The sequence below is a fragment of the Aplysia californica genome, unplaced genomic scaffold, assembly GCF_000002075.1.
Source record: "Aplysia californica isolate F4 #8 unplaced genomic scaffold, AplCal3.0 scaffold00373, whole genome shotgun sequence".
In the NCBI taxonomy this organism is placed as follows: Eukaryota; Metazoa; Mollusca; class Gastropoda; order Aplysiida; family Aplysiidae; genus Aplysia; species Aplysia californica.
This window is the reverse complement of record NW_004797643.1, coordinates 300,679-325,513: the sequence shown is the minus strand read 5'-3', so window position 1 is coordinate 325,513 and position 24,835 is coordinate 300,679. Positions and strand designations below refer to the sequence as shown.

At 39.3% G+C, this 24,835-nt stretch overlaps 1 protein-coding gene across 4 annotated transcripts in view; it reads right to left on the bottom strand.

Moving 5' to 3' along the window:
- Positions 1–24,070, bottom strand: part of LOC101853332 (casein kinase II subunit alpha) — a 50,547-nt gene extending 26,477 nt beyond the window's left edge. For 2 of the 4 annotated variants that reach the window (XM_005103461.3, XM_005103463.3), the window contains exons 1-10: positions 23,839–24,069; positions 15,305–15,541; positions 10,165–10,276; positions 9,032–9,133; positions 7,391–7,441; positions 7,141–7,200; positions 6,780–6,863; positions 2,540–2,650; positions 1,840–1,941; positions 1,292–1,392 (exon numbers count right to left, since the gene is read on the bottom strand). In XM_005103461.3, coding sequence (XP_005103518.1) covers positions 1,292–1,392; positions 1,840–1,941; positions 2,540–2,650; positions 6,780–6,863; positions 7,141–7,200; positions 7,391–7,441; positions 9,032–9,133; positions 10,165–10,276; positions 15,305–15,399 — 818 coding nt within the window. In that variant the 5' untranslated portion in view covers positions 15,400–15,541; positions 23,839–24,069. Of the gene's footprint in view, positions 1–1,291; positions 1,393–1,839; positions 1,942–2,539; positions 2,651–6,779; positions 6,864–7,140; positions 7,201–7,390; positions 7,442–9,031; positions 9,134–10,164; positions 10,277–15,304; positions 15,542–23,838 lie in introns of all 4 variants that reach the window. The other 2 variants (XM_035971085.1, XM_005103462.2) reach the window with 2 other exon arrangements.
- Between the last annotated feature and the right edge of the window lie 765 nt (positions 24,071–24,835).

Here is a 24,835-nt window from a genome sequence, read left to right as displayed (position 1 = left end):
TGTGAAACGTACTCTCGGATCGGTAAAAGCTGAACGAATAATAACAAAAAAGATGGGACTTGGTAATCGCTGAGTACCGCGCCGTCACTCAGTTCACTAAAAAGTCTTGCCGGGTTCATTACTCTGTACGCAGGCTTAATTTACTATTGTTTACTACCGTCACGGCATATTTACTACCATTTACGACCTTTACAACCAGGGTGCTGAATTTACGACTTCACAACCTTGCTGGACACCCTGATATAAGTATTTAAAAAAAATAAACTGTAAAACATTGTGGTGACCAACTAGCTCGCCCAACTGACAGTGACTATGACGAAAACTTCATTAATTCTGTATTTTATTGAGCCTCTCCGCAGCCTGGGTTGGACCTAATAGTAGAGATGGGCCCCGGTAGCGGAACTCCCAGTTCTACCGAAGGAGGTGTCAGTACCTGCACCAGGCCTCCCGTACGGGCTCTGGGAAGGAACCGACACCAACAGGTTTTTTTTAGCAGGCCACGGGAAGCGTGCAGTGTGTAGGCCTTGGCCTAGCAGCTGTGACATCAGACGCAAAACGCAGCGGGTGACCTTGACACATGACTTCAGATTCAAAATTGACAATCAAAAACGAAGTTTGCTCAAATTTTTAAAAGGCATCAAATCAGGTTCCTCATGCTCTACTTCGCTTATTTTGATACGCTGATTCTGAAAATAAAATCAATTTTTAGCTTTGATAATTATTCGAAAAATTTTGAATGCAAAGTTCAATCGGTGGCAAACTTCAAAGGTAATTCTGATAGCTGTGTGTTTGGGGGAGGGGGGGGGGGGGTGTGCGGGCGGCGCTGATTGTGGTGTTAAACCGCAAAGTTTGTGACGTCACCTCCTGGTGTCAGTACCGGTACCTGCGATGCTGAGAAAGTACCGCAGGCAGTGTCGTAAGCCCTCCACCTAAATGATATAAACGGGTTGATGAGGGTGTAAAAACACCTATTGTATGAAAACATTTTTTTATCTTGGCCCAAGAGCGGGATTTGAAAAGCTACAAGGACTGAAGTATATGCCGATAGCCCACATTCAAAATAAAATTGAGGCTTAATTATGCTCTTCAGATCTTTCTTCTAAATTCTGATAAGCATTTTTGAAAAGGAAAAATTCACACAGGCCCTCAATTCTGGAAACCTGCAAAAAGCTGCAAGTCATAGAAGTATGACGTGCTTCAGCTTTTTCTAACAGACTTGACCAAAAACATGGAACAATGTAACATGCAGAGACCAATTTGAGCACACAACGAGAGAGGTACAGCCACTTACCTCCCTAAAATGTCATTGAAGCGTGGGTCCAGGTCAATCTGATATTTTTCTATGTAGCTGTACAGATCATCAGTGCCCAACACCTTGGCTATTCTCACCAGCTGAGGAAATATAAATAAGCACGCATGTACAACGACAAAAAGAAACATGCAAAAGTTTTTAAATTTAAATAAACTTTTTTTTTTAATTTTTTAAAATTACACCTGTATGTTATGCTTGAAGCTGACTTTCAAAAGGTAAAATAGATGCGAGGGGAAAAAAAATCACTTTGTCTATTCTTCATACAACAGAGGAAAACAAACTGGAGATGTAAGGAAAGCTGACCACTTTTTTCGATTCATTCACAAAAGAGAAAAACAGGGAGGGGACCACTTTTCCTATTCTTTCAATATGTCAACTTATTTAAAAGGGGGTAAAAGGGACTACATCACTTACTATTTTAAGGGAACAAGTAAGCGTACTGACCAAAAAAACACCAAAAAACCCAACCACAACAAAACAAAAAACAGCAACAGCAAAACGCACACAAACAGGATGAGAACCAGTACCTGATCATAGTTGTCGTGACCGTGAAAGAAAGGCTCTTTCCTGAAGATCATACTGGCAAACATGCAGCCCAAGCTCCACATGTCTAACGAGTAGTCATACATCTGAGGAACAAGAAGACTCTAGAACATTCCTTCCTTCAACAAGAATGTACATTGTAAGTTTTGCTCATCCATTAACACACAAGGGGATCGTCTGCTTTGGCCATGCCAGCCAGAGCCAACACAAGACTGTTTTAGTTTCGATAACATTTTTACAGCACTTGCAACACAAATAGATCAACGTTTAGAGGAGTTACTAAAAAGTAAAATACGAATGAAATTTTTTTTTTTTTTAAAAGACAGATAAGGGTGATAGATGTTTAGAAGGAAAGAAAGAGCAAACCACAACAGAGCACCCACAAACTCAAATGAAAAGGAAAACGTATCAGGTTATGAGGAAGTCTGTAGGAACTCATGAGTCCTACAACCCCCCTCCCAATATTCATTAGTACAACAAGAAAATGACACTAGCAATAGAACTGTTAAACAGTTGATCATGGTTTCAAGAAACATAGAAACCTATCCACATCATTACGATCATTTAGTGTAAGGATAAAGCAAGATAGGCAAAACAGGACAACAACAACAACCAGAACAGAATGTTACGAAGTAGTACCTACCAGTGGCACCTCCTCCCACCAACAACTAGTAAGACACTTACCTGGTAATCTAACAAAAGCTCTGGACCTTTGAAGTATCTCGAGGCCACACGAACATTGTACTCCATGCCTGGGTGATAAAACTCTGCCAGACCCCAATCTATGAGACGCAGCTATAAATGAAGACGGAAAAAGAGATGACAAATGTAGTTGACAGATCTCAGTGAGCATTTTGAACCACATACCTCAATACATCCCCCCCCCCCCCCCCCCCCAATTTTTTATCATATCCCAAGAACAGTGTACCTCACTTTCAATAATTTCATACTTTTTCAATTTCAATTAACCTGATCTAATATGTTCTAGTTTTGATGATAGCAAGGCCTGTCAAAGATGAACACTTCAGTTTCCACAATTCTACAGTGACGTCTGTCTTAACCCTGTAAGGTTCACACATATATATACTTCTATTCTCTATCCAATATCCAACCTGCAGGACCAACTTATACCGGATAATGCAGAAATCAACAGGCAGTGTGAGGGGTAAGCGTTTAATGACAGGCCATAAAAATAGACACAACTATAACATGTTTCTATTTTTATCACTTTATTGTAGTCAGCCAGCCACCCAACCAACCAAACACATTAGCAATGACCACGAAAAACCTTTTTTTGCCAGAAAGTGTTTGCAAATAGGTGCATTTTGTAGCTCTTTCTCCACAGAGCATGGAACTTTTTGAATTTTTGAAATCCATCAATAAACAAAGAAGTTACGAATTTTCTAATCAATTAATTTTTGGTACACTTTTATATAATTAAAAAACCCCAAAATATGGGACGTTGTTTGATGAGTTTTGAGACAATATTCGTCATAACTCGCTCATTTCTCGGAGTATTTAAATGAAACTTGGCAACCCAGTACATTTTCTAGTGCAGAATCTAGTCCTGCTTTCAGACTTTTCATAGCTATCCTACTTTTTGAGTTAAGACGTTTATAGGTAAAAATGTGGCGGTTTTCGGTGCGTTTTGAGACAATATTTGTATAGGCTCGCCTATTTCTTGGAGTATGTAAATGAAACTTGGCAGTCTACTACAGTTTTTGATGCAGAATCTAGTCATGCTGTCAGATTTTTTATATCTATCATACTTTTTGAGTTGTAAAGACATTAACAGGTAAAAAAGAGGCGTTCTTTACAGATTTACAAAGATTATCAGTCATATCTTCTCCCAAAGTCATGATATTTGAATGAAACTTGGCAACATAAAAGGTTCCTCCTTGCCAAGCAATGCTTTGGATCAATTTATCACAAAAATGTACGTAGAGAACCGGATTTATTAGTCTAATAAATCCAGTTCTCTACTAGTAAAAGCATGCATACTTTGTTATAGAAAATAAGATCGTCTCTGTGTATATCCATTGTTGGACAGTGTCCTATTGTGTGGTAGATTAAGATGCGTTTAGATAATATAGTTTACAAGTCATGGAAATATTTCGCATGTGTAGGCTACAACTCATACTATAAATGTAACATATTTACACCCCCCCCCCCCCCCTTCTCTCTCTCTCTCTCACGCACACACACATGCACGCGCGCGCACTCACGCACACATGTGGGAACGATGTTACAACAGGGTGGCCAGGGAAATTTTCCTCCTAAAAATCCTACCACACCAAAAAAAATCCTACCACTATAAGTCAAACTGTTTCTTGCAATTGTCAGTGTTACGGCTCTCGTCAAAGAGAATCACGTAGAAGGAGCTATTTCGTACACATCTTAGGATAGCCGACTACATCACTGGGGCAATCCCAATTAATATTCCAAGGTAGCCACGTTTTGTGCAACTACACTGAAATCTCAGCTATTTTTCAGCCTGAAAACATCTCATGAATGAGAAGACCGTGTCAACAACTGCTCTAGTTGATTACTATTATATTACTGTTGGTGCTCTCCTTTCAGTATCTCTCACAACACTTGTTCTGTTCTTGGTAACCGTAAGAATAGATTTGGCACCACACTGGCTGGTTTGGGCTTTCGTGTGTTTTTGAGGTACCATGTGCGTGCTCAAAGCTTTTACACATGAATGACCGATGACAAATACTTGGGAACAAAATTTTCATCTAAACTTGCTTTTATCATTTGGATACTCCATCAATCATTCTGAATACTTAGGGTTGGACAACCACTCAGTGTTGATGAAGTAGAACTTTCCCACGATGCTGGATCTAGTCTAGATCTCTCTCTCTAATTATAGTCTACACATATATAGTCACAAAAATCATAAGAAAAATAAGTCTGTTTCTAACCTGGGTTTCAGTATGCCAAGTGCCGTCAATCTTCTACTCTCCAAAGACTATCTTGCTGAGTTTTTCCATGGTCAAACGACTATCACCCATCCAATGACACGCCAACCCTTTAGTTCAATAACACAACTTACAGGGTATGACGGATCCCGATTCCCCAGAAGTCCTGCACAACACGCGCTATGCTATGCAGAAAGCTCTCGTTGCAATTAAAATTCTAAATGCTAAATGCTAAAATTTGCTACCAAGTTCAGTTTTTTCCCCAGGTGTAAAAAAAAAAATCATCCCGTCATCCCAGAGTCCTATACTTCGCAACGCTCAGACTTAGAATGAACTTTAGTGACCCTAACATTCGCGGAACTCACTCGACGCCCTAGATCTATCATCATGTGTGTGACATACAAACGCGCAGGTTCAGTGACCAGTCACGACAAGACGCTTGTATAACTTTCTTTTCTTTTTACACAAGTGACAAATATTGATTTATTTTCATAGAGACACAGCTTTTGTAATGCACAAACTGCATGTTACAACAATGTTGTGTTATCAGACTTTTACCGCAAATTTCAGGGTGGTAGTGAAAGCGAAAGTAGATCTAGATTTTCCCGATCGAGCCTCGGCATCACTCGTACAATTCCGCTTGCCGCCATAGCTGCCTGTTCGCATGAAACATACTCTCAGACCGGGAAAAGCTGAATGATCGCGACCGACAAAATGAACTTAGGGACGTTATCGGATTTGGTTTTCAAATATTCGAGAACTTTTATGTATTTTCCCGGGTCTTTCCCGAGGCAATTTAAAGATTTCCTCAAATTTCCTTTTATTGCCGACGTTTATCCAACCATTGCCGTCGGAACAAAATTTTTCCGACAAAAATACGACTTATCCGACCTAAACAAAAATTTCCGACTTCCCTGGCCACCCTGTACAATGTATAAACGAGACTATCTTCTCAGACTGGACTAAATAAGTACCGTACTCTTTAATAACAATCTTAATGCCTCACTTTTCCAAACAGAGCACACAAGACTTTCCCCAGAGGGGGGAATAGGCTTTCATAACGCAAACACAATGCCATACCACTTATCAAGATGTTTGCTTTTCTGTTTCTATTCTTCCGTCATGCAATCAAGCAAATAAAAGTGACTACATCTATTGTATTGTGACTAAAATGCAACAAAAACGCAAGTTATCAAGGCCCCCGTTTAGTTTTCAAGTACCCTTCCACCCCTTTCCGATTCACATAAGCGGGGCCTCGTTCGTAGCGCCCGAGGCGACTGATGACTGATGACGTCACTCAGTGGAAATTTCCCAGCCGCCGGCCGTTCACCCAGTAAGCGCAAATGGCAATGCCGCTTTTTCCCTTAGTTACTCCCACATTTTTAAAGATTTCGCCAAAACCGCTCAACACAGAAGCATGAAATTTTAAGGGAATAAAGAAAAATGGTGTACAACGTATCAGTCAGTTTGACAAATCACAGCTCCGAAAAATCTTCAAAGCTCACCACATCAACCACTTTCGCAAACGTTTTCGACTTCTTCTAGGATGGGTACAATGTTGTCAAACTGCATACTTTACTATGAGATTGACCTCTTTTCTGATTGGCTGCCAAGTTTCATTCATATCCATTCACGAGAAGCGGCGTGAGAGCGAGTTGAAGACAACAACCTTTGCGTTAGTTCGTCCCACGAAACACCCCCGCGGCAGGGGCCAAAAATCGGCAGAACAAAATGCCCTCGGTGGGCATTGCTAAACACATTTCCTGTTCCTACGTCTGTCGACAGGTCCAGCACAATCAGACTAGTTTGTGACTCCAATGTGCAAAAATGAAAAACTTGTATGTGAGTAATACAAGCCAAATGACCCATCATGCCAGGCTTGAAATTTAAAAAAACAAAAAACAAGTAGGTGCAGGTCACTCCCATCAACACAAATACCAGGCTTCTAATAATATAAGGCAAACTGTATTTTTCATGTCAAGATAAAGTAGAGATTCTACCTTCCTGTTCTCGTGATCAATCATGACGTTGTGAGGCTTCACGTCCCGGTGCATGATGCCCATGCTGTGGCAGTAATCCAAAGCCTGGGGACATAACAAGCACAATAAGACACCTGGCCAACTCTCCATACTCACATCTGTTTGTCAGACTAAAGACATGCACATCCACATAATAAAGCTCATTTAGAGCTAGGTGTGATCTGCGATCAAGAGACAACTAGTGTAATACAGCATATATTAGGGCAAAAAGGGCTATCTTTACCATCAGATATATCATGCCTGGATACACATTTTTTTTAAAGTTCAGTGGTAGATCATTAGCTTCTTTTAAAAAGGCTAACAGTAAACAAATCGTACTCACCTTTAACAACTCATACAGGTAGAATCGTATATCATAGTCAATGAACGTCTGATACAGTTGCTGTGGAGGAGAAAGAAAAGAGCTCTTTGCGGGCTGGATCGTAATACTTGTATCTGTTCCACTAGGCACAAGAAATACATGCATGTCTTTACAACTGGGAACAAGAAATACATGTACGTCTTTACAACTTGCAATAAGAAATAAATGTGTATCTTTACAACTTGCTCCACAAACAAGCCTTAATACTTACCTTGAAGTCAGTGTTATTGACGTGCTCAAATATGAGGGCAGGTGTTCGAGACTGAAAGAAAAAAAGTGAAACAAATTTTGATGCAACAAATCAAAAGTACTAAATTCATCATTTACCATCTACATACCTGCCAACATTGCCTGTGCCCAAATCTGAAGTTCACACAAATTTTTGTCCGAAAATCTGTATTTGACCTAAAAAAATCTGTAGTGAACAATATTACCACTTACTGCATACTTAATTGGGCACCCTTATCAATATTTTGACCTACATCAAATTTATATGAGTGTGATTGCAACTTATTACAAATATAGAAAATGACAAAGAACGAAAAATATATATATATATATATATATATATATGACAAATATGAGAATTTCCAGATGCACTTACCCTATAGCAGTTGGTGCCGTTCCTGTCATATTCACAAATGCATACACACACACACACACAAACGAAACCAAAAAGAACAGAAGCAAAGAAGAAAAGAAAAAGAAAAAAAAGGGGGGGGGGGAGGGGGGAAGAGAAACCTAAGGCAGAACAATCTGTCTTATCTCTCAAATTAAAATCAGCGGGATCAGTAGTTTGACCAAAAAGTCGGTGATCTACAGATTTTTTTGGTCGGGTTGGCAGGTATGCATCTACAAGGCTGGGAGGCATCGTTGTGGTTTGTATACACTTGGAGCCAACACTTGCTGTAAAAATTACTGAAATCCCACAAGTAGTTTGTTTTGCTAGATCTACATGGGTCAGTATTGTGTAGCTAAAATAGAACATGACTCCTGCTTTTTTCCTACTATCATTTGAACAAAATCGATACAGTGGCAGGTGTTCTAATAATTACTTTAGAATCAGGGAACACAATTGAGAAGAAACTTAAAAAATCAGAAAACACTTTGAAAATACACAACAGCTCAGTCAGTCTATCAAGCAATTCTGATAAAACAAAGACACGTTGAAAATTAATTTATGACCAGTCATAATATCATAGTGCACCTTCATTTGTGTAACAAGTACAAACTGATAGTCACACCAATAGAGAGAGAGAAAAAAACAAAAACACATACTGTACTGCACGGAAAAGAGGCTAGTAAAAGTCAATGTCTTTTCCTATCATAGTGGCACACTTTTTCAATAGAATAGTTTAAATCTTCTATCATCAGCAACTGTTCACTGTTCACAGGTCAGAAAGCAAATATTTTCAGGAACGACTTTTAATAATCCATTAAATAAAATTTCAACTAATTGGATATCTTTTCTTGTTTTCTTCAGGGCTTAGAATTCAAATTTCAAAAATATCTCTCTCCCGCTCAGGCAACCGATGCCACAAAATAAGAAACTGCTCTACAATTTTTGACATAGTACACCTGAACAGCAGGCCAAGGTAATGATGGTATTTCTTAGGATTAATTCTCCGTGTTCAGGGAAAGTATGAGGATCCCACCCCCTCCCCCCTCCCAGGTAAAACAAGTTGGGACACATCCCACATGTTACAAATCAGCAAATATAAAAATATAAGCACTAAAAAAATGGATTATTCTCTTAGAATGTTCAGGTAGTAGCCACAACACTGCACACAAGTATTATTTGTTTAAACCTAGGGGGTGGGGATACAAAGAGAACTGATAAAGTCATTCTCACCACTGGGTCTTTCACAATTGCAACCAGTGTGATGACATTAGTGCCACCTCTGAGATTTTCCAAGATCTTGATTTCTCGTTTGATTTTCTTCTTTTTCACAGGCTGAAAAAAAAAGATAAATAAAATAAAGGACACGTCACACTTTCTACTATAACAGTTAACCTGTCTCTGTGGTTTTAATATTTTATGCATCCCACACAATTTAGTAAAATTTGATCTTTTTTTGGCATAATTTCTTATTATTTTCCTTTATCATTCTTTATTAAAATGAACAGAATCGCATAATTTTACATTTTTGGGCTCAGTCTGCATAATTTCAGAATTTTTCTTGAATATAACGACGGGTACAGGTTAACACAACTTAGCAATGACAATGAAAAATTAAAATTTTTACCCAAATTGCTTAAAAACAAGCTTAACTGATTCCGTCCATGATTTTTTCAGGCTCTCAACAGAATTATTTTTCCTTGTTCAGTTTTAGACCTGGGGTGCATCTATTTAATGCAATGCATTACTGTGAAGCTCTAAGTAACTCGAATAGGTATTGTCTTATACCAAAGTGATGGGAATCAATAGAGCAATCTGTTTATATCAATAACAAAGACCTATAATCTGTTCGTATTGTATTTTCCGTCTGACAAAAACGATTGAGGAAAAAAACAATTGCGCAACACCTCTTCGAAAATTTCAACTTACAGCATTTTTTCAGCTCTACAAGTCCTTATAATCCATTGGAGTCAACACAAATGCAAGAATTTCCCAAATTTAGTTGAATATCTTTCTTTGAAAGGCCTTTATCTTATACCAGGCTCCGTGTTATTTACCCTTAGATCCAGCCTACATATCTAATACTCATTTGAATGTAGGTCAGCCATTTGAATAATTTGAACAATGGTAAATTAATCTTACACAGCCGAGAGGTGAGGAGTGAGATACTACTGGGGAGCTGCTAGTGACGATTATACAACATGACCCTCAAAATTCTTTTTTAATTTTTTCCTTCTTCCATTGAAGTGATGTCCACAGCAATTTTCAACCATTATGTTGGAACAGAAACCAAACCCCATGCCATTACAAGGCCTGTCACTGTCAACCAAGATGCTAACCACTGATTCAGACGGGAATGCACTTACTTTCAATATCTTGATGACACACTTTTCATTGTTGGTGACATTAACTGCCTCAAACACTTCACTGTACTTTCCTCTGCCTAGTTTGCGCACAACTTGGTAGTCATCCTGGTTGCTAAAACACAAAACAAACAAAAAAGATAACAATTAAAAAATGACATGTTTAAAGCGATCAACCACAATTAAAGAACACAGGCACTGAGCGCTTTACAAATACAATAGCAACACAGAAACAGTACAGTCAAACTGCCTTAACAGAAACCTGTCTTAACGGAATCTCCCCGCTCCCCCCTTGATATATTCCTCTTTAATTACCTGTATAAAACGAAAACCTGTCCAACGCGGAAACGGAAAGAAAAATCCGCTCCCTTCCGAGGGTTTCACCTGTCTAAGACGGAAAATGCTTTGCCTGCTCAACCCTGATTTGAAACAAAACTCCTAAGTTTGGTTCTGCCGGCTCTAAACTAAACGCAATGGCCATGCCCCTGGGCGAGGAAGAGGAGTAGGGGTGCAATTTGGGGGTAGATGGGTAGATGTTACCCCATCATGTGAACCCTAAGCGATGCAGATGTTCAGAGTAATGTGGGTGTGAAACCTCACGACTTCCCGTGAGAGTGCTCCAGTAGCAAGCCACTTCGGAAACTTTCATGGGTAGCCAGAAGCCAGAGGTGTGAAATTAGATTGACCAATGCCCTGATCGTACAGCCAGCTGATAAAAGAGTTCCTCGAATGTTGTAACAAAGACGGCAGTGAGGGGTGGCATTGGTGGGTGGGGCTTAGGGTGGAATCAAAGGAGATGTTCAAACGTTTCTGTCATTAATAGGTCAAACAGTAGTCCTATGAAAGGCAAGCACTGGTGGTAATAGGATAAGTAAGACTGACGCATTTCATTTATCAGACAGGATTGTAATTGAGAGGTGTGAAGTTTTGACAACTGCTTGCCGATCAGACAAGCGATCCTAGATCCCACCGGCTGGGCCTTTGACCCCCCCCCCCCACCTTCATCTCCCCCTAAATTCCCCTAAGACGGAATTTTTTTCTGGCTCCTTTGTGATTCAGTCTTAAGCAGGTTCGACTGTATATTGTGTTCTTACTAAAAATCAATATTACTTTATAAAAACAAATCACATTTGCTGACTACACTTGAATAAATTAAATGATTAGAATATCTTTTTTCTGGGCAAAGTCTTCGAGTTCTTCAGACCATATACAAATGCTCTCTCACCCATTGTTTTAAGTTTCTTAGATGGTAAAAGTAATTTCTTTTTGTCTTTTTAAAAAATAACAATAAGGCCAATACAAATATCTTTGAAATAAAGTATGAAAAGCGTTCAAACACGCAGAACAAATTTACCAGCTCTCAGATTCATATAAAATCTAACACATCACACAATCAAAATGTCAAGCAAACTCTACAGGGGTGCTACACACCACAAATTAACACATTACACTCAAGGGTCCGGACGGGAAGTCCATTCCTAGATCCTAAGCAAGGGGAAAGAACCCACCTCCCGTGAATACAAGCGTTTAAAAAACATTTTTAAAAGGCCACCTCTATAGATTTCTCCGAACGTTCAGGAAAATAAACTTGAACTTATTTCTCTGAACGGTTTCCATTCTCGAGATTTGTTGATAATAAGCGAATGGAGTGGCCCGTGTGTGTGGAGTGGAGGGATTTTCTCTTTTTTTTTTTACATGAAGCGATTTTAGTTTTTGCTGGGTGACTAGAAATCTAAATGCAAAATAGGTTACTGCCAAGGTCAAGCAGTCTTGTTTTCTCGCAGTACCTTTTGAAAAAATTTTGACTTTCACTCCCGCACACAGAAACACTGCTTCGGGGGTCAAACTGCAGTACTGTTTGCTGCAGATCACACATAATCATAAAGCCACTAAAACTGTCGCAAATCAATTATTTTCAGGAAAATTTGAAATGTAACTGTAGAATATCAAATTATGGGTTAAAACGGGGGCATGCCCCCCTGTAACCCCCCCCCCCCAGATTTTCTTTTACCCCGATTGGTCCAAAGCACGTCTATCTCGATTAAAAATAATCAAATATGTCAAAAACTATTAATTTGCGACGGAAAGGAAGTTGATATTCGTGTTCAGCGCACCGATATGTAGTAGAAAATGGACAACTGGAAGCTAAGTTTGAGACGGGAAGGAAAGTAAAAAAATACCGTATTTTCAAATGAAGTATAGTCCGGGAACGTTGCCCCAACCACAACTAAGTATCTGAATATTCAGACATTTAAAAATCTCTAGCTCTAGAAATTGAATTCCATGCAAAAAATACTTTTTCAGTCCTCACAGAATGGCAGAATGAAAGGATGACGCTTAAATCTCGCAAATAGGCCTAACCCAAAAATCTCGAGATCAGAAACCGTTCTGAGAAATAGAGTTCAACTTTATTTTCCCGAACGTTCGGAGAAATAGTCACTTCGTTTTAAAAAATACTAAACAAATTTCAAAAATCCTGAAAAAATAAAAGTTAAGAAAAATGAATGTAGTTTCAGAAAAATATAGCTGTGCAGAGATGCCAACCTCAGAAAACCGAAATGAGTTTTGGGAAATATGAAAATGTCTATTTTCAGGGGAAAATGTGTATTCCCCACGACCGACCAACTAGTAAAATTAATAGCTCACCAGCACGAAAAAGGGAGCACACATGCGTACAATATACATGTATCCAGTCAACAACATGTCAGTGTTCAACGTCGTACTGGGGTCTTGTTTGACTTAAATATTTCAGTCTATTATATACCGGTAATATTTTCCTCTCATTATTATGTAAAAAATCAATCCTGCTTTGAGAGTTAGGAAGGGCCTAGAACAAAAATTTCGACTATCAAGAACCTTTCTGGGTGTCATTATTCATAATATGAACTGACAGACTCAAATTATTGCTCAAACTCAGAGAAAAGTGATAACTTGAATGGCTCAAGCAGACCCATGCACTGTGAGAGTTGTAACAACTGTGGTAGGGCAAGATGCAGTGACACACTGAAAATCTACCAGTCTTGAACAGAAAGCTACAACATACACTGTAGGTATAATTTACTATCACCCATTCAATAAAACGCGAACACATTATTTCAATATAACACAGACTTGCAAAGTATGAAGGGTCCCGATTCCGCACACGGCCTGCACCAACGCACGCTTTGCAGTAAGCTCTAATCAAAATTCTGAAATGTGCTTCCAAGTTCTTGTCCTCTGGTATTGCCTTCACACTCTCCCCCATAGTATCTTAAACCCCCAAAAGCTCAATAATCTCCTCCCCTATTCTGTAGTCCTATACTTCGCAAGGCCGTTACTCCCACCAAAGACGGTCTTTGCCCCCACGATGCCGCATTTATTTATGACGCGAATGCGCGCAGGTTCAGTGACCGGTCATGATGGCGAGCCCGACAATCTAAAAATCGGACGACGCTTGTATTTTCTTTTCTTTTCTTTCCACAAGTGAGAGCACAGAGGTGAGTCCGAGCATTGATTAAATTTTATTTGCACAGCGACATTGCGTTTATACTGCACAACCTGCATATCTAAAAATGTTGCGTTATCAGACAACTGCTGGCAAACTACTCGGTGGTAGGCCTAACGAAAGCAGATCTTGATTTTCCCGATCGAACATACGCTTTCGCCTGCCACCATAGCTGCCCATTTGCGTGAAAGTGAAAGCTGAACGAATATAATATCACGATCGCGACCGGCAAAAATGAACTTACTGACCTTATCGGACTTGGTTTTCAAATATTTCAGTTCTGCGACACTGGTACTATTTTGACAAAAGATGGGACTTGAGATAATTAGGTTTGGTTTACTCGCCCAAGCTCAATCTCGTATTTTTCGCATTCCAGGATGCGTATTCTTTCATGAAAAGTCGTATTTGCGTATTTTCGGCAAAAAATCGTACTAAAATACGTAAAATCGTACTGGTTGGCATTTCTGGCTGTGTATGCGCAAACTGTTAAAAACATTCTAAGTTTAGTTCATTCCGGGTGTTTGAACCGTCGCTCTCACCCTCAACCTCGAGGTTCGGCCCTAGATCTAAATTCTACATCTGATCAATCTGAATCGCCCCAAACTCTAGCTTCAACGTATTCATCAAAATCTGATCAATCTGATTTGTCATATGCTTGTTTTTGCTCAAATCCATCATTATTTCCTTTTTCAAACTCAATTGTGTTCCTTTTCAACAAGTCGAGACATCTTCGAAGTGTCGGAAATGCGATCACACTTTGATCGGCTCTAATACTAAAACTACTGACCCGAAAAATTCCATTCCCGTATCTAACGGAAGAAGAAACATTTTGTGATAACTATGTAAATCAAAACTCGGCCCTTCTAAAGGTGCTAGGTCGGTGCGGGTGGTTCCACACGAGTTAGGGTGGAGCGCGTAAGAAAATTCCCGAGCAATCCAGGGTGTAACGTGTTAAATAAGGGTCTGTAAAGTTTGCTGACTCAATAATAATAACAATGTTTAACAAAACGGAGTGGTTATTGGCCCACAGGGGCATATAAAATGTCCCCTAGAACATTTATTATTTGCCCACAAAATTGCGAGTTATCTCCCCTGAGTTTGCCCCCCCCAGCCCAAATCCACCAAAGATAAAAACGAAAATACAACAGCAAAATCCCAATTAAATATCAGAGAAATTATTTTATATACACTTCTCTTAGGCTTTTGAGTTAATCTCATATTTTACACCAGTGACATGACATTTTAAGTTTTCAGTTAGAATGAAAGTAAGACAATTTCTACTAGAATCTATAATATTAAGGAAGTAGATCTCTATTTAGAATGACTCCTAAACCAACAAAAAGATGACAAAAACTCACTTGTGTTATTAAGGATACAGAATGCTAAACGTAATAGCTGTATTTATTATTTCTTAACAATCTTAATAATCAAAAACTATTAAAGCTAGAGAATGCCTCAGGAAAACATTAAACAAGAAGGGATAAAGTGAGAAAAAATAAAAGAGAACAAGTTGGGACAACACCATGTTATGAAATACATTGAAAATCAACGCATTAAATGGCTCACGTGGGCCAATAAGCCCTAGCTTATTTGCCCATTTGGGCCAATAAGAGCAGCCTTAACAAAAAACAAGACACAAAATATCCCAAAAATACATACCCCCAGTCTACAACATGTGATTCATAGTCCCAGTATTCTCTGGGTTTGTGTGTGTTGATATCAGCGTATACTCTTGCTCTGCTTGGCAAAGGCATCTTGTGACTTGCAAAAGCTCGCCTGGCAAGCTTGGCCCCTGCCGGAATATATTTCCCTGAAAGATTTCTTCCTAGGTGCTCAAGTGTGAGAGAACTTAGGCGTCGAAGGATATCAATGGCGGTCTATCAGTAAAAATTGTATCTGAAAAAGAAAAGGAACTTTAATTAAACTTCAAGATTACTACAAGTGGATTTGACAGAGGTGATGTTTCGTTTAGACCCACTTTATTTTGATCAGTCCTACCTGAGATGGCTACTTTTCTCAACAATGGGTGGCAGTCTTAAGACAATTTCAACTGCAGATTTTTCTAAATTAAAAGTATGACGTATGGTAAGTCAAAAGTTAACTTAGGATAGCAGCCTCATTTCTTTCACAATTTATACTGAATTGGTCAAGTCTCTCGATTAGATAGACTACAAGATTATAGAATCTTGATATTGACTGACACAGATATAATATGACTGATTATTGAAAGGGAGTGTATACAGACCCGGTAACCGGGAACAAAGTCACAAAGTATACAGACCCGGAAAGGGAACTCTTTTGTGATTTCGGAAAGTTTCAGCGCCCTCTTGGCTCAGGGTAAAACTAGGCTCTTCTAGATCGACAGATATAAATCAGGGGGCTCTCGTGGCCTAGAGGTCAAGGTGTTGGCCTCTCATTCAAAGGTCCCGGGTTCGAATCCGGGTAGCGACCGAAAAATTTTCTTCTCTAAAATTGTCTCCTTTCACCTCCTTTCCTGCTCTCTAGCAATGTTCTGTTGTCTGCTTTCATTTCCACTTTCTGCCCTCACCCCCTTTGCCCCCTCCTCTGGGCTCCTAACTCTTTCTGCAGCCTATCTACTGCTACTCCTTGGCTCCTCCTAACTGCTGTCTTTCTGCCACACCCCTGATCTTCTGGTAGAAAAGATCTACACCTAGCCTTCTCGGACAAGGGTGAAAAATCTCGGAGGGCCCGTGTGCAAGTTGCGCACGTTAAAGATCCCTTGGTGGTCTAAAATCGATAAGAGTAGGCTTCGGCCGCCACCCGGGCAAAATTCAAAATTTCCTACCAACTGAAAATATTAGGTGTGTCCTGCGCACTCATATGACCTTATGCAGTTGCGAGCGCCGTAAAAAATTTGATCAAATTTGTTAAAGTCAGTCACAGTCTGCAACCCCATGTTTGACAGACAATAAAAGAGTACCAAAGAGCACTAAACATCACATTAACGGTGTACAATCACTATAACAAATATATGGAGCCTAATTTTTTTCAAGACTGTGAGATCATTACAAATCAGTATTTTATCGCCTCAAACACGATGATGTCGTTATTTTGACAAAAACACTGAGCGTTGACCCCCGCCGGCGCCGCACCAGGCCCCGCGGCGAGCGAGTCGGCTCTATACTGTAGTGTACCCCCCGTGCGGGGTCACATGCTTTCTGAGTCTCGCGGAAGGATTGATGAAAAATAATTCCAAGTTGATTACTTTATTCTAATAGGAAATAAGCTGATCTTTTATTTGATATATTTTTTAAGCCGGTGTTTCACATATGAGCCATTGCCAAAACGTGGGGAAAAACACACATATCTCACATTAGTGTGCATAAAATGTGATGCATTAGTATATATTCCTCTAAAACGTATACACACGTCAAATATAGGATGTAGAACCTGCATTAGCAGTTTCAGACCCCATGTCAGCTTTATAATCTTGAGTTTGTAAATTTTGTGCCAAAAATGTTTGTTTTTTAGTGATTCCTGGAGTGTCATTTTGAGCACACCAATGCAAACTTCCAAGAATGTCCAAAATTTAGTATTTTTGGGTGTGTTTTTTTTACGTGTGCTTTGATCCTATGCTATTTGTCATTGAGAAAGGTTAACTTGCTCAAGAAATCGGTTTATTTGTTTGCAAATAGACGAACAATTCATATTACTTGTGTGTCTGTCGTGTCGTCACGGACTAGGTGTTTCAGAAAACACCATTATTTTTCAGTAGAATCACCGTAGCTGGTGAAATCTTTTTGCCTATCGTCGTTTATTCAATACTTCAAAAGCCAAGATGCGCGAAAGGAACATCGGGTTCCTAGATCTACGATTTCGGTCGGCTGTTTAACATTCGCCGTTATTGTCGTCAATTTGCGACGTGCCGGAAGTCCGAATTTCGCCCACTTTTGTTTTGAACGGGTCATCAACAGTGCCCGGATATAATTGTTTTCTTGAGTGACTTTCCCTTACCCGCTTCCCCAGAACAACAGAAGCAACGGGGGAAACAGAAAAACGAAAGTAGTCATTGCCTTCAGCGTCGGGTGACGCACAAGAATTTTGCGTTGAATGTGACGTACTGGGCTGTTTTGTGTGTTTTTAGGCTACTCTGTTGAATATTTTAGTGAAATTGCGGTGTTTACACTGGATTCCTGGAACAAGAGTGTGATGTGTGAACAAACTTCGAGAGATGGATCATTTCTGTGGTTATAGATTTAGCTTTTGTGCTCAGTGATGACGTTTGGGGTGTCGTCATGCAGCCGTACAAGACTGACTGACGTACTAGAAATTACATTGTCCTAAGAGTAGGCAGTTTAGTGAAAATGTCAAATTTGTCTGATATGCTTTGAAATACTTTCATTTAAAAGCTCTTGCCTTCATAATCATAAAACAGTTTAAATTTTGTTGATATCTTTATTAGTTAAAAAGTTGTGGCGATTTTTCATGCCGAAAATCCGGCCAATTTCAGGCCACTTTTAACACTTTTTGTGACACAAAAATGCAACTTTACAACACAAATGACCATTACTCAACACAAAATGCATATTTTTTTTAAGCGTTGTACATCAGTTTGTTGGGAATTTTACACAGAATGCACACAACTACAAAACCCCTCTTTACAAAGTCACAGAAATATTTTTTGGGTACTTCTAGAGGTTCAGGGTGATAAAAAATCCCCCGCAAGGATAACCCGAAATGGACAAAATGGGCTATATCTTTGCTGCTAATGGTCATATTTAGACAAATCATACATCATTCTCTTTGTCTTTTTTCACTGTTCATAATTATTAAAGAGTTAAGCCAATTAAGTAATAATTTCCAATTTTTATGACCATTCTTAAGATTTCAAAACGTATTTTTAGTGTTTTCCTAACCGTTAAACGGATTCCGTAAAAAAAAAAAACCCAACCTCTTAATGACCGCCATAAGTCAGCTCCCTATCCTTCTTTTACAAAGTATTGTAACATACATTTGTGTGAAGCTATATTTTATGCTTTCAAGTGCATAAAAGAGCTTATAAATTCAAGAAAAATGCTCTTCGGAGACCTAGTTGTAGACCCACTGGAACATTTAATAAACTGCGGAAAGATGAAAAGGAAAAAAATAACAGTCATTTTATGATCTTCACACAAGTTGCACTTGCAATTTTTTGGACAAATTATATTTATAGTCTACCTCATTCTATTATTTTTTCACACATGTTTCTTCACTATTCATTACATTTTGAGTTATTATCAACTAGCAATTTTTATTGATGAGCATATTTTTTTTTTAAATATTGAGTCAGACTCATTGGCCATAAATTATATTTTTTTAAATGGCACAATTTGATAATGTAAATGTAAAAATATCCGGAAAATAACATTAAATTATTAGGTACTGAAAGTGAAAGACTGAGCAGAGGCTCAGATAAACTCTGTTCTCTACTACTATACTACTAACAAGTAAGTTTGCGCAAAACTGATTTAAGAAAAAGGTTGTCTCATAAAAGCAATTGTTAAAATGAGATTTATTATTAACTCTGAAATATATAGCTAGATGCTGAATCAATTAGAACTGTGCAATTCAAGCTTTATTTCAATTCCAAAGCCCAAAGGCATAAATAGTTAGATATGCTGGCTTTTTGACTGTTTCTAGCCTACTACTGCTGAATTCTAGATTTAGCTATCATTTGCACTATTCAAGAGCCAAATATGGTAAAATAAAAGCAATACTGTGAATTCTTTTGTCTGTCCGTTCATAATTTCATAGCCGCACGTATTATTATTATCCGGAGAAACAAGTAAAGCGCTAATAAATGCGATGCCGGCGCAATACGTTATCACAGTGTGCAGGGGAGAGCGGGGGCGTCGGGTCGCTGACCGGCCGATTCAGCGTTTCGGTTTTTTTAATGCATTTTTACGGGAAGCGCCGTAGTGTTGTGCGAAGTTCAACCTAAACAACTCGGGAGTCAAAAGAAACTAGAATGGATAATCTATAACTTCTGAAAAATTCATAAATATACAGCCAGTAGTTTTCATTTTATCGCGTTGTAAAAACTGCCTTGTTTTCAGATGCAAATATTTCCAGTTCTACTGAACCGATTTTCACGCGAAAACCGCCATTTTGAAGACCTTTCTTTTCTGTTTAAAAAGATGTATCGGGAGTGGTAGTGCAATTCGCAAAACGAAACAAAACTGTGTGTTGTTTAGACCCACCGCAGCGCGAGGCTTCACGGCCGGTCACAAAAATCTACGGGGCGTACCGCGGCCGATTAGCCCTGCCGCGAGCGCGTTCACTAAACTGCCTACTAAGAGCAAACATTTTTAAAGTAATGTGTGCTCTCTTTACTCAAACAAATAAACAAACATGTCCTTGTTTATCTGTTTAACTCAAAAATACACATTTGTTCTTTATTGGTATGATATACCTTTTTCCAATACATTGTGTCATCATTGTTATGTACAAGTAATATTTGTCATCATTGCTAATATCAATAAGTTTTCAACATATATTTCATACATGCAAGATTCATTTAGAAGCAAAATACGCCTTTATTGATCTGTGTATCTCTTGGTGCAAATTTGTTCTTTGTAGGCATGATTTTACCTTTTCCCAGTATGTTTTGCCATCACTGTATATATGTACGAGTACTGTTTGTCATAATTAGCAACATAATTGTGATCGTCCACTGTCTTTGATATGACCTGATATCTGTTTCAAAGCAAAAGAAACCTCCCCCTTTTTTTTTTAAATTCTTAAAGTGCGCTTTTCTCTCTGGAGGCAAGATTTTTGTCTTTTCCTGTACATTGTGTCATCATTGTTATGTACAAGTCATGTTTGTCATCACTGTTATGAACAGGTCAGCTCAATTGATTTTGTGCTTTTGCCTCATATTAGTTTTAAAATTGTTTTACATATGTGTTTTTCTGGTACTGAGGCTTTGATAACTGTATTTGTACAGCCTTCACTATTGTGATGTGTTGTCAATGATAATGTCCAACGTGTATCCTTTCTTGTACATAACAATGATGACATGTTCTGTGCACTGCGTCATTGTTACAAAGCTTGTCATTCATATTACCATTATGAATGGAGTTCATAGTGTACAAAGTCTTCGTTTACTAAACAAATGGAATTTAAAGTCCATAATTTGCCTTGCTGCTTATCTTTTTGTCATCACTGTTACATACAAGAAATACAGTGGTTGCCAAACCAATAGACCCATATCTCCAAAACCGTACGTCTCCTTGCTCTGACACTCTAGGAATATGAGCACTAAATGTCAATCTGTGACTGACAGAAAAGAGAGTCAAATTGGTAAAAATAAAAATTTTGCACCACTGAGTCTCAAGAGAGTCTCAAGTTTTGGCAATTGCTCGTGTAAAAAGTGATCTTTAAACATTTTGACAGTATTTTTAAAAGCTTTCTATTTAGACGTTAAAAAGGCCAAATACACACCACGCGAAAGCCCGTTTAAAGATCTACAGTTCTCCGCCAATGAAAAGACGGTATTTAATCATCCCTCATTCCGCGAAGCATTTGAATGCACCCGTGTCAATTTTTCAACCAGCCGACCACGCATTCCGACCGCGAGGGGCTTCGCTTTGGTCGGCGATTCTCCAGCTCCTACTAATCAAACATAAAAACAATTTACACCATTGTAACGAGGAAAAGCTGAACTTTTACGAGGTGTACGGCATTTGGTGTTTTATAGCGAAAGAGCAAAGAAACAGCGATCGGAATTACCCCGATTTCACCGATACCATGCGGTCAGAAGGCTGCGAGTGCCCGCGAGGCCGTGTTTACACTACCTAATTTAAATCGAGCAGTCACCCCCTCTCTCTCTCCTCTGTCTCTGTGTATCGCTCACACTCTCTTTTTCTCTGTCTTTCTTTCTCCCCTCCTATTTCCCACTTTATCTTTCTCTCGTTCCCTCCTGCCAACTGTGTCGTGACACATTTTGCTAGCACTTCCCTCTGCTCCCTCCTCTCTCTCTCTCACTCACTCACACACACACACTACCGGGTCTGGGCACTGAAACTTTCCGAAATCGCAAAAGAGTTCCCCAGGGCCTGTATACTTCGTGACTTTGTTCCCGGTTACCGGGTCTGTATACACTTGAAATGTCCCTCACTCAAAGTGACTAGATTCTAGCTCTAGAATTAGATATCTAGAGTAGAGATACTGATATTACTGATAAGATTCAATCAAGATCATGATAATGAATGTGATCAGTCACTGGAACCAAAAAATGCCTCACCTTTTCAAGTGGGGCAAAATCTAGATTAGAATTGTTTAGAATATATATGGCCTCCTTAGAATATAGAATGGGAGTGTGTATACAGACCCGGTAACCGAGAACAAAGTCACAAAGTATACAGACCCGGTAGGGGAACTCTTTTGTGATTTCGGAAAGTTCTATCTTTCTCTCGTGGCCACCTCTATTCTCACCCGGGATGAGAATAGTGCAGGCTAGTCTTTTGGCTATTCTCACCCGGTGCGCGTTCACCGAAAATGCTATAGCCTAGATCTAGGCCAACAAATTTTGCGTTCACCCTAAACCACAGAATTCTACACTGTTATAACAGAAAAATTGTAGAATTCTGTGCCGTGAACAAACGTGCCATTACAACTGTAGCCTCTAAAAGCGTACAATTTTGTATGTGGGCAGTGGAGAGAGAGAGAGAGAGAGAAAGAGACAGAGAGAGGAGTAGCGCGAGAACTTCCGGTCAAAACAAAATGGCGACCCGCGTAGTTCGGCTCGATTCGAAAAATTAAATAGGCGTAGCATCTTTGTAGACAACCAAATTAACTTACTTTTGTGTTTTAACATCATTTTTTAACTTTGTTTTGGTCAATTTGATCGTCCACACCGATAGACAGTATTCAGAAAGAGACAGAGAGAGAGAGAGAGAGAGGGGAGGAGTAGATCTTGCGAGAACTTCCGGGCAAAACAAAATGGCGACCCGCGTAGTTCGGCTCGATTCAAACAGTGAAATAGCCATAGCATCTTTGAAGACGATCAAATTAGCTTACTTTTGTGCTATAACGTATTTTTTTCTTGGCTTTTATCAATCTGATCATCCACACCGATAGACAGTATTCCAAAATGAGGAAAAGCAGGTTTCGCACCGGGTGAGAATAGCCTACGCTGGCACGTCTCACCCGGGGTGAGAGGTAGATCGTTTTTCTATTCTCACCCCGGATGAGAATAGCCACTTCCTTCTCTCGTTCCCTCCTGCCAACTGTGTCATACATTTTGCTAGCACTTCCCTCTGCTCTCTCCTCTCTCTCTCACTCACTCACTCACACACACACACACACACACACACACACACTACCGGGTATGGGCGCTGAAACTTTCTGAAATCGCAAAAGAGTTGGCGCTTTTTCGGTAGTTCCCACCCCGCAATTTTATTCACGGGATTGGGTCACAAGAGTAGGGGGGTTTCAGGGGGGCTTGCCCCCCTGACCTAATAAAAATAGGAAGGGGGGTTTCAGGGGGGCATGCCCCCCTGAATTTTACCATAATTTAATGTTTTGCAGTTGTTAGGTTTGATATCTTAGCTCACCGCGAATCAAACGTATAGATCTAGATTCTAGATCTAGAGATATAGATGTAGATTAGGTCAGGCTCAAATAAGGGGGGTGGGAACTACCGAAAAAGCACCAAAGAGTTCCCCTACCGGGCCTACTGAATACTTCGTGACTTTGTTCCCGGTTACCGGGTCTGTATACACTTCGATATAGAATAGATCTAGATTCTAGGCTAATAATAGTTGGCTTAATTTCAACTTTTCTGGATCAGTAAGCTTAGATCTAGATTTAGATCTAGAATCTAGATCTAGATCTAGTAGGGTATGGGTATCCATGAATTAATAGGAACCATTTATGAACAAAAGCACTTGAACTTGCCTGACTTGGCAGACATTACAAAACTTGGAATGTGAAACTACACTAACACAGTAGCCTAGACATGTTTTTTCTCTGGGTCTGGGGTATGGTGTATGGAATCACAACATTTTCACTGGCACCACTCTTGCTATGACTTCTGATGTATTAACATCTTTACACTCGTCACATTCCCGGCTCTGACTCTGCAGCGAAATTAGACAAATCTAGTCGTCAGTATGGACAAGAGAGTTCAGAGAGAACATTGCCTGGCCTGACCTGCTGAAATAAAGAATTGAATATGAAGAATGAATCACCTTTCAAATTTCAAGAGAAGTCAAATATAGACAATAGTGAAGTCGAAATAATGACAGCCGGATCACAGTCCACGCTTGTGATGCCCACAAGCATGGTATTCAAGTTGTAAACAGATCTATCACTTTGGGTCAGTTTGGGTTTACCCTACATTTTGTAGACTTTTCCGACAAGATGGCGACCGTAACTCTCCCTTGACAAAACGAGGCTGTTGCAAGTCACTTCCTGTGCTCCAGTTATGCCCCCTGCTTCTTTTTCTGTTAAAGTTCTTAACTTCTTGTGACAACAAAACAATTATTTATTATATTATTATTAACACCATGCCGGCATTTTCCTTTATGATCATTATAATAATAATATAGGATTCAGAAGCAGATTCCAACTACACTAGCCTAATAATTGTTACATTTTGTACTATTATAATTCATTTTGAGAAAAAGGAATGGAACTTTCGTATACGTCAACTATTTTATTTTTATACATTAGAATGAAATAAGGAAAATGACGTAATTGCGACTGTTTACAGAGTTCTTGCCGCTGCCAGTGCGAGCAGCCATGGTTTTAATTTTCCATGTGTGTGTGTGTGTGTAGTGTGTGTGTGTGTGTGTGTGTGTGTGTGTTTTGTTGCCTATGTGAGCGTGCTGATATGCTAATGTGTGTGTCTGTGTGTTTTGATTTACATATAATTGTGCGTGTGTGTGTGTGTGTGTGTGAGTGAGAGAGACAGAGACAGACACAGAGAGAGAGAGAGAGAGAGCAGAGAGAAAGACAGAGAGAGAGAAAGAAAGAGAGGGAGAGAAATGTGTCGTATACTGTTCTCCTCGCTGTGTTTTGGCTGATCGGCGTAGAAAGAAGCACCCTAGCTTTAACAGTGCAGTTGAGTGTAGGCCCGAGGCCTTAATTTTAAAAAATCTAGCTTAAAAAGTCGAACAGAAAATGCATCTTTTTACAGACTAGACAGAACAAATTATAGGAAATACATTCGTTAATATTTATATA